We start from the raw sequence: 15585 nt of genomic DNA on the forward strand, positions 1-15585 counted from the left end.
GCATGTCTACAACTACATAAATTGCGAAGTTCCCTCTCAATTGTCATGTAATCAGTGACTCCAGGTGTAGTTCTATATTATACTAGAGTCATTTATGTCTTTCTAGATTTATTTTTATATAGGTATCTCTTAATCTGTCTTCTTAATTGGTTCTTATGTTTTACATTTTAATGTTTAAGGTGTTTTCATAAAATTAATTTAATATATACATTATTCATGAGTGTTCCATAAATGTATTTATATTGTTCTAGTTTGAAATATTTTGTATGAAATTAAAAAAAATAATGTTGGTAAAGGGACATTTCTTTGGAAAAATGTTGTACTGATCATTTGAATCAATTGGTTTCCTAGAACCATTTAGCTTGCACATAGCAGCCATAAATTCACCATTTTTATGACAATCATGACAGTAAAAAAAAAAAAAAATAATAATAATAATAATTTCTATAATTAAAATCTGTTAAAGGATTTTTAGGTTGCAGTAATTAGGTCAACCGAAACCAGGAACATATCCCATAACACCCGATGTACTCATCGTATGTACATTGTAGTAACAATGGCATCTACGCTAATATTAGTCTGTTTCTCTCTTATCACCGTAGCCACCAGATCCAGTCTGTATCCAGATCAGATGGTCACTGCAGTCACACGGATCCAGTACGTATCCAGACCAGATGGTGGATCAGTACCTAGAAAGGACCTCTACAGCCCTGAAAGACAGCGGAGACCAGGACAACTAGAGCCCCAGATACAGATCCCCAGTAAAGACCTCATCACCTCGACGACCATCAGCACAAGACCACGGGAACCAGACAAGTCCTCTGCACAATCTGACCTGTGCTGCAGCCTGGAATTAAACCACTTCCATGCTGGTTTCATCTGGACAGAGGAGAACTGTCCCCCGACTGAGCCTGGTTTCTCCCGAGATTTTTCCTCCAATTCTGTCACGATGGAGTTTTTGGATCCTTGCCGCTGTCACCTTTGGCTTGCTTAGTTGGGGACACTTAATTTCAATCAACAATGCACTGACTTTGACTGAAAAATTGACTGTTATTGTCCTCCTGCATTATTGACACTAAACACTGTAAACACAATTAACACTGTAAAGCTGCTTTGACACTGTCTGTATTGCATGAAGCACTATATAAATAAAGTTGACTTGACTTGATAATCTGAACAATAGCCTAAACAGCGCGCAGAGCACTCCCGTTATAATCACTGAAAAAAGGCATGCAGAGTGCTCCGCTTACAATCACTGAAAAAACTGTTACTTGTCTTAGTTTATTGCGATCTCATTCAGTTATAATCAGTGAAGGTGTAAGAACTGAGCAGCAGTCAAAGTGAATGTGTGACAATTTTTTTTCAGCCAAGAAGCTTGTGTTCCTTTTTTCTCAGCTGCCAGACCTACATGTACTGTCATATCCTTGTCAACGCCCACTTTGGTGTATTTGTGCTTTAAAAGGCAGCTCTGCACACCATTTAAGTCACTTTTTTCCAGCAGAGCCACGGGAAGCTGAATAAGAAGTACTTGTCTTCTCCAGCCTCTGATCTCCAGTTATTGTTCAAAATGAGCAAGATTGTTGTTTTTACTGAAGAGGGCTTCAACGGCAGAACAGCTGAATTCAAGAACAATGTCAACAACTTAGAAGAAAAGGGCTTCAACAACGCCATCTCATCTCTCAAAGTCATTGGCACACCATGGGTAGCGTATTATGACAAGAATTTCACTGGAAAGCAGCGGGTGTTTGAGGAAGGAGAATACGCTACTCTAGAAGACACAGGAAAGTTTTCTTCCCTGAAGATGATCGCAGATGACCTGGACGACCCTGAAATCGAGCTGTTTGAGGACGTGAAGTATCAAGGAAGAAGAGTGACTCTACGCAGAGAAACCAATCTTCACGACATTGATTTCAGTGACATCGCTTCCTCCCACAAAGTGAAAGGTGGTGTCTGGGTGCTCTATGAGCATGTCAATCGTCAAGGTGCCCAGCTTGTGTCTTTCCCTGGGGATGAAGTTCCCAGCTATCTTCCGCTATCCTTCAACGATGTGGCCAGCCATGTGCGTCCCTTGCTGCCGAAGCCATAGACAGCATCATTCAAAGTACACTCTCTGCAGCTGAATATAAACCGGAGCCCTTCTGGAAAGAAAGAGGCAGATGGTGGGGCTGATCTTGACAAGAAACAATGACTGTGACTCTAATAAGTCTGAAGAAAATTTCTGACTCTATAATATACCCTATATATCTGTGTAAAGACATACTGTACATGTTAATTTGGCAGATGTTATATGATACGGATGAGTTATTAGTAAAAGTTTTAAGTTGATGGTTGCTTGTCTTTTCATTTATAGCCATCAGTATCAGTAAACATATGCAATAAAATACAGCTTTGGGATTGTTACAGATCTGCTACAGGTCCTATTGTCATTTGAATGTATTTCTCCTGTTTGATGAGAGTGAAATATTGAAAGGGATTTTGGATTTATATAATGCTGTGCAAGAGACAACATTTGGTCTGTCAACTCAGAAAATAAAGGATCTTAAATATTTTAATGCACCTTGTTTCATTTCCATTGTAAAGTTATATTTTATCATGTCATACATTTTAGCAAAAAAATAAATAAAATAATAATTAATTAATTAATTAATTAATTAACTAAAGCATTTACACAGTGGAGGTTCACATCTCAGAAAAGTTATAGCAAAATATATCCTAGTGAACAGACCAGTACGGGCAGAGTCAGTATTAAAACCAAGATGCATTAATAAACTGCTTTTATGCCATTAAAGTGAAAGAACTGAACATAAATATAGCAGCCTGATAAAAATGAAATTTAGATGAAAATTTCAGATGGATTTTGCATCTGAACTCTTCATTTGCATTTATGCTTTTATATGCATCAAACTCATTATCTTGATGGTGCTCGTGTCATGATCTATTTGAGCCACAGGAAACGACCTCATTGTTATTTGGTCCATCTGATCTCACAGAAAGGTGCTGAAAAGGGAGAGTTCATATTCAGATTTCATATTCCGTTTTCCTACTTCTGCGGAGCATAAAAGAAGATACAAAAAATAAGGTCATTCTTTTTATTATGGACAAAATAACAATAAATAATAATAAGCAACAACAATAATAACAATTAAACCCTGAGCTACTTTTTAGAATATCTTCTTTAGTGCTCCACAGAAATGCATTCAGGTTAAGTTTAGTTACTCTGTGTTTTGATCTGGAGCTGGACCTACAGTGAATTTGCAACAAAACACAGTTTATATTATTATTATTTTACATTTGATTAGTTTATTTATTTCTAAAAAAAACCTCTTCAGGATGTTGGTGTGCCTTAAAGCAGTCGTTCTGAACGAGTGATCACTTTTTTGACAATTCTGCCACTGATACCTGGATGGGATGAATTTTCTAATTTTTTTTTTATTAATTTACTTAATTAGGACTACATTATTATGCAATTATTTGTTCCATTTTTATCTAAATAATTAAAAAAAAAAAATTTTTTATTCTGTGCTTATTAGTAATTTAATATATGTACAGTGTGTGTGTATATATATATGATTAATATAATGATGCATTAATAAATAACATTAATCATAGTCTATTAATTAATCTGTTTAATAATGTCTAAAAATATAATTAAATGTCTTCCAAGCTGAGATGTATGTATGGAATATTATATCAAAAGATTATCCAAATAGAAAAATAAACCATAGACCTATACCTTTATAAGCACAGATGTGTCTGTCACCGCATGCTGCTTTAAGTCAGACAGTCCATCATGAACAACTGAAATGCTTCTCTGGAAACTGTTCAGTTTGCCTTATGTTCATCATTAGTTACGGGACAGACCCATTAATAACTTAATGTTTGGAGAGCCATTTGCCTTCATAGGGTGGATGTGAGCTTGACATGTTTTGTCAAAAAAATGCACAGGTTCTCGAGACTCCGTCACTATGGAAACAAAGATGCTAAAATGCAATCACACGCAAATGATCTTCTCTGCTACTACTTGTAAAATTGATTTCATTTAAATTGTTACTAGTATTCTCCACATTGCAAAATTATTTATCAAACTATGTGTGGGCCTTTCTTTTTCTTTCGGTCTTTCAAATATGACTTTTTTTGTTTTTGGTTTTAATGTTTGTGTTGTTGTGATATCCAAAAATATGATGTATGGTTATAATTATAATCTGATCAATTTGGTGATTGTTCGGCTGATTGCTTCAATATTGGATGTCTTAAAATAGACTGTGAGTCTTAGGTGCCCTCTAATGGGCAAGTATGGTACTTTGCATTGGGCAGCACCAACGAACTAGAGCAGGGATCCTCAAATCTGGCCAACGAGATGCACTATCCTGCAGAGTTTAGCTCTAACCCTAATCAAACACACCAGAGCATGCTAATCAATGTCTTCAGAATAATTATAAAATCACAGGTAGGGGAGTTTGATCAGGGTTGGAGCTAAACTCTGCAGCAGAATGGAAAGATTTGAGGAACCCTGAACTAGAGTAAACTAGTGAACTTTGGGTGACTTCCAAGAATATGTCAAGGATGGCACAAACAAGTATGATGAATGGCCATGAGGACACCTGCATCCAGGGGGAGGGTAAACCAGGAGGAGTAAAGGCCCATTCACACCAAGCGCGATAACTATAAAGATAACGATAAAGATATAGCTCTCTAAAAATCGTTCTCAATATTAAAGAATAGCATAGTTCACACCACAACTATAACGATAACGATACAGAGGAACGATATCGTTGTGATCACTTTCAAAACGTTTTTTTTTCCAGCTGATGAACGATAAAACACTGACAGCCAATCAGAATCGACTCAAATTGAAAGGGCTCGCGCGTTTAAAATGGCTGAAGACATTGCAGAGAGGCTAATCAAAGAAGTTCAGAAAAACCACCACTATTTGACAAGTCAAACCCCCTTTTCAAGGATACTATTAAAAAAATGGATATATGGAAAACAATCGGACATACCCTCGGAATGAATGGTGAGAAGTAATAACGGAGATTAGATCATTATACCAGGCTAGAATGAATTGTGAGAATATTACCTCAGGTATCCAGCGCTAGTTTCTATAACATTGTCTTGCCTCTTTTGAAGTTGCAGTGACTGCGTTAGCTAAATTCACTGTTAGATTACGCTAGAGTCACTGTTTGGATGCTGGAAACATAGCACGCTGAGGACATCTTCTGGTTAAAGTTGTGTAACGTTGAATGCAACAAGAAGAGCAAAAACATATTCAATGACATTTTGTACACACCAATTTTGCGCTTTTTAAAATGTATTATGGTTACAATCAGTATTATTAAAGCTACATATTCTGTATAATATGTAGGCCTACATACCCTTTGTTTCCCTCACATTTTGTGTATTAAAGTTTATACTTAGGTCAAATTAATTTGTGATTTAAAGATTATATATTTCTTTATTTATAGGGGATAGTGCTAGGAAGAAGTGGATCAACATCCGAGATGCCTATCACCTAAACAGAAAAAATACAGCCACTAAAATTGGAGACCCAGCTAAGTTTCTGAAGCCATACAAATATTCAGGGATCCCACACCTTCAGTACAGGGAGTGAGTTAATTATTAATAATCATTACTTCACTTTTGCATTCTTTTTTTCATTCAGTCTTTTATTCATTTATTATTTTATCCTCTATTTAAAAATCTCATATGAATTGTGCAGACCACATCTAAATTGTTTTTATAGAACATCCAGTAACCTACCAGATGAGGCAGATGATTCAGAGGAGGCAAAGGATGCAGATGAGAGACAGCTAGAACCAAAAGGGCAGAAGAGAGCAGAACCAGGGAATAAATTCACCACTGAATCCAAAAGGAGTGTTGCTAGTGCTCCATCTGCAGTCGATGCTGCAATAATGGAGTATCTGAATAGCAGGAAACACCATCAGGAGGATGAGCTTGATGCACTTTTTAAGTCAATGGCTTCCTCCATGCGAAAGATGCCAGAGCACACAAAAGCAAAGCTAAAATTTAAGATTCATGAGCTAGTCCATAGAGCAGAAATGGAGGCAATGTATGAAGCCAGTGGATCCTCTTTGGGCAGTGAATTTGAGTACACATTTTTATAGGCTTCCACTTACTGTTAAACTTAACAAAATGTGCAGAAAAATGTATGTAAATGTGATTGTTAAAGGAATAAATAAATGAAGAGTCATGAATAAACATTTTTAAATTGTCTTTAATTATGGTAATTTATTGTGGTAAGCAGCTCCGGAAGTGGACATAAAATAGTCCTTGTATGCCTCCCTTATCAGAAATGCTTCTCTTGATGGATGATTTCCACACTGCTGTAGATTCTGTATAGCTCCACTGGTACTGGATTCTGCCATACACTCTGGTGTTTGGTTCTTGGTTGTGCCGTGTGGGGTTGGGTCGGTGGTTTCGATGATGTAGTTATGAAGGACACAAGTGGCCTTTATAACCCTGTCCACATTTTGAGGCTGCAGCTTGATCCTCCTTTGATACACTTCCCACTTGGATGCAAGGATCCCAAATGAGTTCTCCACCACCCTCCTGGCCCTTGACAACCTATAGTTGTATATTCTTCTAGCTTCGTCTAGGTCCTTTCCAGGGAAGGGGCGCATAATATTTTGTGACAGGGGGAAGGCCTCATCAGCCACAATCACATGGGGAATTGGTTGTGAGAATCCAGGCAGTAGTCTTGGTTGAGGGATTGCCAAGTTGCCATTTTTTATTGCTTTCCCTAAAGCACTTTGAGCAAAGATGCCCCCATCACTGTTGGAGCTATGGCCACCAACATAAGTTATGGTAAAGCCATACTTGTGGTCAAACAAGGCCATAAAAACAATGGAGGAACCACCTTTGTAATTATAAAAGGTGGATCCTGAATTTGATGGAGCCTGGATGACGACATGCTTGCCATCTAGAGCACCAATGCAGTTTGGAAACTGGCACCTTTCCTGGAATCCATCCGCGATTTTCCTTCAATCATCAGTACTTGGAATTGGCATGTACAGAGGCTGCAGTTTTTTCCAAACTGTGTCACACACCTCTGGAATTATTGTGGCTACAGTGGACTTTCCAAGGCGATAGTTCAGGTATACTGTTTTGTAAGAATCTCCTGTAGCTAAGTATCTAAAAAATAAATAAATAAACAAACAAAACAATAACAATTAATATCAAATAACTACAGTTGTGGTCAAATGTTTGCATACACCTTGCAGAATCTGTAAAATATTAGTAAGTTTAGCAAAATAAGAAGATCATAAAAATGAAATTTATTTTTTCATTTTAATAACCAATGAAACAGTTTCACATAACATTTAGTCCACAACACAAAATTATAGGTTTTATTTTATTTTTTTTATGCAATTTGGTCCCTCAATCGTCCTCAGTGTTAAAAGATCTCAAAATCATGGTATTTGTTTAAAAGAATTTAAATATGCAGATGATGATGGAAAACTAAAGAATGTGCAGGACCTGGAGGATTTTTCTTAAGAACAGAAGGCATTTTCACTGCTCAGGACAAACAAGAGACTCATGAACAGCTATCACAAAACAAACTATTGTCTACACAACAACATATGGTATTATCAATCAAGAGTATGTACATTTTAACAGTGTATTTTTTATTTTTTTTAAATTCAGCTATGATTTTGTCTTGTGTACTTTGCCTATGTAAACATGTTACTGTTCCATTAGTTTCATTAGGCTAGTATTAAAGAAACATGACATTTTATTCCTCTAATTTTGCTATGTGTGTGTGTATATATATATATATATATATATATATATATATATATATATATATATATATTACATGTTGCTGATTGTGTGAGTTGCATGTAAACAGTTATTAATATTATTATTATCCTTTAAACTACTATGTGCACATATCATCATCATTGTTGCCCCTTTAAGGTTTTATTATCTCCTTTTTTGTATATGAAATTTAGGAAACGGTAGTCAATGGATATAGGCTGTATACCTAAGACATACTGCCAAACGGTCTCTGGCGCTGATCGGATTCCTGAAGTTTGTTTGGCTCTTGCTGACGTCCTCTTTCACGATGTCCAGGATGCCTTGAAACTGATATTGACTCATACGGAAGTATGAACAAAATTTGTCTTCAAAAGACGACAACTCTCTAATCAGAGTGTGAGATTCTCCCAACTCCTCTCGTCTTTGAAGGATCTCATGTACCCAACAGCGTCTGTTTTTCTTTCTCTTTTGATATTTTTGTGAAACATACTGTATAGAAGCAGCAGGTCATCTACATCCATTTTCCTAACTTCGAAACCGCAGCGCGTGAGCTTGGAATAAACAGACCGTTATCGTTCGTTGGTGTGGATGCAAATATAGTTATAGTTATAAAGTTATCGTTATCGTGCTTGGTGTGAACGGGCCTTAAGAATTAACTGTAGCAAAACTAGTGGAGTAAGACAAATCAGAGGCCGAATTGTCATTTTTTGGTTGAAAAGACTGATAAGAACATGGTATAAGCAGGGCAGGACTTAGGATGGAGGGGTGCCCCTGGGCTTGAGTCATTTTCGGGCCCCTACTCACTCTACAAATGACCTTAACCCTGAGCGCCAGTTAAAAAATTACTATTTAGGTATTTAGAGGAACAAAATGTCAGTGTCAAAAAAAGCTTTCATTAAAAATTGGAAGTTTTGGAACACAGCAATAAGTTTGGCCTCATTTTAAGGAAGAACCTTGGCAGTTCATTGTTGAACTGAAAAAATTTAAAGTGAAACAGAAATGTTATAGAGGTTTTAGTTTATGACAACATTTTTATCCTAAAAATATTTTATGAAACGTTAAACTCCAAAATAAATGAATAAATAAAAGTCAAAGCCACACAATTTGTGATCCAAATTTGGGCTGATTTCTTAAAAAATGTGCTTTCAGATTTTGTTTAGGTGCAGTGCCTAACTTCGTCCATTAGATGTCAGCAAAGCTCAACTGGTACACACAGCATTGGAATTTGTGATTTGCAGTTGCGGTGTAATTTTTCCCCAACAAACACTACACACAACACATATGAGAACTATGTAACTTTAAAACAATTATTACCATTCTAAATATAAATTTCTTTAATATGACCACAATGATCATGCATTTATTGCAATGCACAAAATTCAGTTCTTTGGCAGAATTATTTCAAAATGACATCTACTGGAAAACATACAAAACCCTTATAAGGTTGCAGTCATAAAACATTTCAGTAAATTGTAAACATAAGTGTATGAATCTACAATAAAAAATAAGTGTGTAAGTGCTAATATTTTACAGATTGTATACATCTCCAGATTATATACAGTATAGGCTGACTCACATAGAGGTGGAAAGTAACTAATTGCAAATACTTTTGTTATAGTACTTGAGTAAAATTTTTCTACTTTCTTGAGTATAATTAAATTGTGGTACTTTTACTTGAGTAAAATAAAAAAATAAAGTATTCAACTTCGCTACATTTATTTTTCACTAGTAAAAAAAAAAAAAAAAAAAAAAAAAATAGACAAAAGAGGCGCCGATAGAGAAAGAGAGCGTTTGACGGGCAATTGTTTAAATTCCTGTGGTGGAGCCTTGCGCTTCAGCCAATAACAGACAGTTCTGACTCGGGTGCAAAACCAATCAAAACCTCCAGTTCAGCTGCGAGGGGTGGGCCATTCAAACCACGCTATTCTTTGACTGTCTACTGGCATTGTCGTTTTGAATCAGCATTATTAGCGTTTCAGTATTTTAGTGAATGTGAGCTCTAATTTTAAATCTTAATTTTGTCAGCTTGTCGTTTTGAATCAGCATTATTAGCGTTTCAGTATTTTGTTGAATGTGAGGTCTGATTTTTGAGTCTGGAGTAGAAACATCCAGAGCCACCGTGCACAGGCGTGTGCTTTTGAACCAGAAACAGCGGCAGAAGCGCCTGACCTGGGCTACAGAGAAGCAGCACTGGACTGTTGCTCAGTGGTCCAAAGTACTTTTTTTTCGGATGAAAGCAAATTTTGCATGTCATTCGGAAATCAAGGTGCCAGAGTCTGGAGGAAGACTGGGGAGAAGGAAATGCCAAAATGCCTGAAGTCCAGTGTCAAGTACCCACAGTCAGTGATGGTCTGGGGTGCCATGTCAGCTGCTGGGTGTTGGTACACTGTGTTTTATCAAGGGCAGGGTCAATGCAGCTAGCTATCAGGAGATTTTGGAGCACTTCATGCTTCCATCTGCTGAAAAGCTTTATGGAGATGAAGATTTCCTTTTTTTCAGCACGACCTGGCACCTGCTCACAGTGCCAAAACCACTGGTAAATGGTTTACTCACCATGGTATTACTGTGCTCAATTGGCCTGCTAACTCTCCTGACCTGAACCCCATAGAGAATCTGTGGGATATTGTGAAGAGAAAGTTGAGAGACGCAAGACCCAACACTCTGGATGAGCTTAAGGCCGCTATCGAAGCATCCTGGGCCTCCATAACACCTCAGCAGTGCCACAGGCTGATTGCCTCCATGCCACGCCGCATTGAAGCAGTCATTTCTGCAAAAAGATTCCCGACCAAGTATTGAGTGCATAACTGAACATAATTATTTGAAGGTTGACTTTTTTTTGTATTAAAAAACACTTTTCTTTTATTGGTTGGATGAAATATGCTAATTTTTTGAGATAGGAGTTTTGGGTTTTCGTGAGCTGTATGCCAAAATCATCAGTATTAAAACAATAAAAGACCTGAAATATTTCAGTTGGTGTGCAATGAATCTAAAATATATGAAAGTTTAATTTTTATCATTACATTATGGAAAATAATGAACTTTATCACAATATGCTAATTTTTTGAGAAGGACCTGTACATTTCGGCATATATAAATACTTAGCATAACTAAAGTACAAAAGGAGCATTGTGTTAAAATTACATTATTAGGAAAAGCATTGTATTGGTAGGTTATTTTGCAACACTTCCTTTTAATTTTGGGAGAAAAATGTATTAACCTCAAACAAAACCTTATCAGTGCATTGCATTGTTTGTTTGGCTTTTAGATAATATTGCATATTTCTGGCACACACACACACACACACACACACACACACACACACACACACACACACACACACACTCCTAACTACATGACATAAGCTAATTACTGTATAACTTGGCATGCAAATAAGTCTTTGAGTCATAATGAGGTTTATAGTAATACAACCCCATAATATCTAGAAGCCAAATGATGCAGTGTGCCTTTACAAATCACTTTCTATTTTGTAATACAGTACTTTTGAAATGTCTACAATTGCTATCCATGTATCAGACACAACCCTAGACTGCTGATCAGCTTCTATACTGCTGCACATTAAAAAAAACATCATAACTTATTGCTGTGTGGTATTCTGGCTGCACTGCTGCAGACAAAATAGAGGGTTGTGAAGATGAAAGTATTGTCAGCACCCTGTCAAATCTGTGTGACATCTATTCAGATGTCTTCTTACATGGGCCACAAACATCCAGCACTCACATCCTGGAAACCCCTTTGCACCCTCTGCTCAGGTAGAGCCCAGGAACACAGACTAATAGGTTACATACACGTATGCCCACACATGTAAACACAGGCTTTATGTAATAACATAGTCTATGCAATAATGATTTTTAATCTTTTATAATGTAATGCATTGTAAAGTATGTTATGTGCTTCAGATTGGATTGCTTCCACAGAAAATTTCGTTGTTGTAAACATATGCAATGAAAAAAGACCTAACCTAACTTTAAATAATTTTCATCAAATTACTTATTGCATAACTTTGTAGGATTGAAATATTTTTTTGTTTTAGTTTTGTTATTTTACATTACTGTGACCTAAACCAAGACTTACATAATGAACATAGTATGCGTAGCTGATTTTTGAAAAGTGTTTAGATTTGACCCAAAAAATACAGAATAGTAGAAACACTCTCAGTCTGCATTTCAGGCCATGCATTTAGCATGCGTTTCACCACTATTCGGTTGTTAAGTGATAATGTAAGAAGCGCTGTTTCAGGGTCCAAGCCTCAACTGGCTTCACTGGAGAATATGACCTGCCGTTTATAAGCACTGTTTATTCATATTAATCATTTAAGCTAAACGCTTTCAAACTTACAGTGTACACTACAGTCTCCATGCTCACAGCGTCCCAAACACAAATAATTTTTATATTTATTTATTTATATTTATATTTTCATTGTCTGGCTATCTGGGACTTCGGTATGGAGTTAAAAGGTTAGGATTATTACTTTCTCAGTAGTATTATATCACATTGTGAGTTTATATTAGCACCTTTTGTTGTTTTCTCATGGTATAGAGCGTTTGGACACAGAAGCGGTGACACGTGACGTCAGACTTAACAAGCGAATACATTACGTCATTGCCTAATTGCCTAATTATCTTTATTAGGCGCGCCAAAATTCAAACGCAGTCCAAAGACCGCCAAATTACATGCATTCAGGATAGACCAATGGATGGCGAATGTTCGCCCTTGTTGAAAGTTCTGTATATTTAATTGAGTGGAGAGGTGGACTGAAAAAAAACCCCTAAAGGCGGATGGCCTTTGTACGAGGCAACGGTGCATAAAGTTGCAGGTAAGTTAATTTCTGACCTTTTATTATAATTCACACATTGTTATTACACAGATAATACATAATTTAAATAATCGCTGAACTGCATGAGCTATTTATAAGCTACTGATCAGATCGAACTTCGAAGCTAGTAATATAATTGAGCAGATATTTACAGTGTAACTGTAGGTTTTTTTATTAGTAGTATTTATTTTTTACTACATCATGTCTTTAGAGTCTAGAACTAACACAATAATACTCAAGTAAAGTTAAAAATATTTCAAATGTGTGCCAATATAAACTTGCAGTATATTAAATCCCTGTCAGAATGTGTGGTAATATTTTGGACACTGTCCCCATTATGAAATCAATACTTATTGTGGGTGCATACATGTAGTCAGCCTATGTTGTTGTTATTGCCATAGCCCTAGTTGTATCTTTTGTTTTAGATTCTACAATTTGTATTCCCCTTTTTTCCCCACAGAGAGACAGTCCACCCTAGAAAAACTACAACACCAGAGGACACAACACCAGTCCAGTTCAAAACCTCTGAGCAAACAAAAATGCAAGCCAAACCCTAAGTTTCTTGAAGAGGAGACCAGTAATGATGGACCATACCCCAAAAATGTAACAAAATATATTTTTTTACTGAGACCCAAAACTAGCACCTGCATTGCAAATGGCTGCCCACTATAAAGTTGTTGCTTAAGGATAAAATAAAACTAAATCATTATTCATTATAACTTTGCAAATGAATTACTACAATTAGAAATTAAATACTTAAAATGAATCATCCACAGTTAGGAGTACCTAATAATCTAAAATTTCCCCTAGAGCTTGACAGGATTACTCCTTTTTCACAGCCAAGTACAAGCAGTCTGTCAGAGTTGTTTATGTTGCTGTTTCTGTTTTTATTTATGGTAAAGCTTATATACTTATATCCCATAATTTAAAAAAGCCTTTCTGTATTTGTACACCATTAATACAAAAAGGTCCAGTGTATGTTCAGCCTCAAACGTTAGATTGTTGTCTATCATAATAGTTAAAGTTCCCCTTAGTTCTAAAATACTTACAGTAAATAATTAGTTCTAGGGATGGGCATTTTTCCAAAATATTATATTAGAATATTCTGCTTCATAAAAATCTAATATTTGTTTATTTAAATGTTGTTTAACGAGTAAGAAGTTATTTTTTAAGTTTAAGTTTTGTTTTTTTGTTTTTTCACCATTTCTGAACAAGCTTATATTAGGCAATATACACAACAAGCTTACTAAATATCGAAAACATTTAACAATGTGTAAACAAAAAATATAAATAAAAGCATTTAAGCTCAAGCAGCGTGAACGAAAAAAAAAAATGCTAATAAAGCAGTTATTGTACAGAACGTACATGCACTCGAGTCAGCATTATCGTCTTTATATTGTTTCACATTCATGTTGAGAAAAACAATAATATACACATGTTCGGGTGATCACTTGTTAAACACGCTCCACAGCACCACCCATTGCATTTAATTATAATTGTGGGAAAAAAATAAAATTATAGTATTTTATTTTTCGATAACTTTACATAATGTTTCCCTATACTTACACGTGCATACTTCATAGAGGTACACTGTAATTACCGAAAGTTACACTGTAAATTCATTTTAATTACGTTGTATTTTCCGGGCCTTAATCTAAAGTGTTACAGAAATTTCATCATTCAACAAATATGGCTGAAGCTGCTGGTCTTATTCACTGTATGCTGTCTGGTTCAGTCTGTAATTGACCCTTCGCTAAGCCCCGCCCTCCTTAGTTACTTTGGCTACGCCTGTTAAGCTTTCGCGCCTGGCACGTCTATTACAGTATGTATCCACCAGTTTCAGACATTCCTAAGGAGATAATTAGTCATTTTTGGCTAAATCTGAGAGAGCAAGAAAAAGGGACTGCAGTATGCATTCGAGGGATATATCCACAAAATAATATGCAACCGATTAGAGAATAATTTCATCATAATTGAAGCTAAAGCCTATAGGTCCCAGTGCAAGCAGCAGCCGCTTCGTATACACGCGCTGACCATCCAAATTTGAAACACACAAATTGAGGAACAGCAATGTTCATGCACAGCAGGGTAAGTGAAATTAGAAAGTAATCTAATAATTACAAATTAAACAGCTTATCCATAAGTATTGTAAAAATAAACACAAGACATTAGCCCGACCACTTTGCAATGATAACTTTTAGGATACTGGTTATTATATTTGCACAACGCTTTGGCATGTTTCCTTCACTCGAAAGCTTGACGGACCTCCCCCGCCTAGTTACGGTTGCTGAGCCACGATTGGCCTGTGGCGGTTTTTGGCCGTGGCTTAGCGAAGGGTCAGTTCCTCAAATAAAGGTGAATAATTATACAGCTTGAAATTGCCCGAACTGTAGTACGTACTCTGCTACTGTTAATTTGGAAAAGAGGCCCGAGGAGTGATGTCACATGGTTCATGTCTGTTCAAAATAAATGTAAAACATCGATGTCGGACAAATTTTGAAGTTGGAGGAGAAAATGGAGTTTGGAGTTTTTCGTAATACGTCATGCAGAAGCAGAACTGAAGTCGAGCATTTGTGGTTAAAAAGTATATACATTTTTATTTATTTTTTCATAAAATGGCCAATGGTTTGCCATAATAAGACCCTTATTCTTCGGCTGGGATTGTGTAGAGCCTTTGAAACTGCATTGATTTGGACCTTCAAACTGTTGGTTGCCTTTCTAAAGGGTATTTTAAATGAGAATGCACGCTTTGATGATAATGCATAAACTGAAGTTGCATGAAAATGTGAAAACAAAGATGTTAAGATGTATTATTAAATCCATGAATATATATTTTTTGCACGTTGCATCAATGCATTGTTACACCACTTATAGAAAGTATGTGATGCAAAGCTAAATTGTATCAGGCCCCCTAAAAACTTTTTTGTTAAAGCAATGTTATATTTTGTAATATAACTCTAACATTAATGCATGTT

The 15585-nt window shown here is 36.1% G+C and overlaps 1 protein-coding gene across 1 annotated transcript; it reads left to right on the forward strand.

Moving 5' to 3' along the window:
* The first annotated feature begins 1478 nt into the window (after positions 1 to 1478).
* On the forward strand, positions 1479 to 2552 carry LOC109065474 (epidermal differentiation-specific protein-like). Its single transcript, XM_019082446.2, has one exon. It carries the CDS (start codon positions 1568 to 1570, stop codon positions 2084 to 2086), a length of 519 nt encoding a protein of 172 aa, XP_018937991.2. The 5' UTR covers positions 1479 to 1567; the 3' UTR covers positions 2087 to 2552.
* Positions 2553 to 15585: the final 13033 nt, after the last annotated feature.

This window comes from Cyprinus carpio, chromosome A22 (genome assembly GCF_018340385.1).
Source record: "Cyprinus carpio isolate SPL01 chromosome A22, ASM1834038v1, whole genome shotgun sequence".
Classification (NCBI taxonomy): domain Eukaryota; kingdom Metazoa; phylum Chordata; class Actinopteri; order Cypriniformes; family Cyprinidae; genus Cyprinus; species Cyprinus carpio.

What these genes read in the sequence shown, in the direction of transcription:
- LOC109065474 (XM_019082446.2), top strand. Translation starts at nt 1,568, where the DNA reads ATGAGCAAGATTGTTGTTTTTACTGAAGAGGGCTTCAACGGCAGAACA.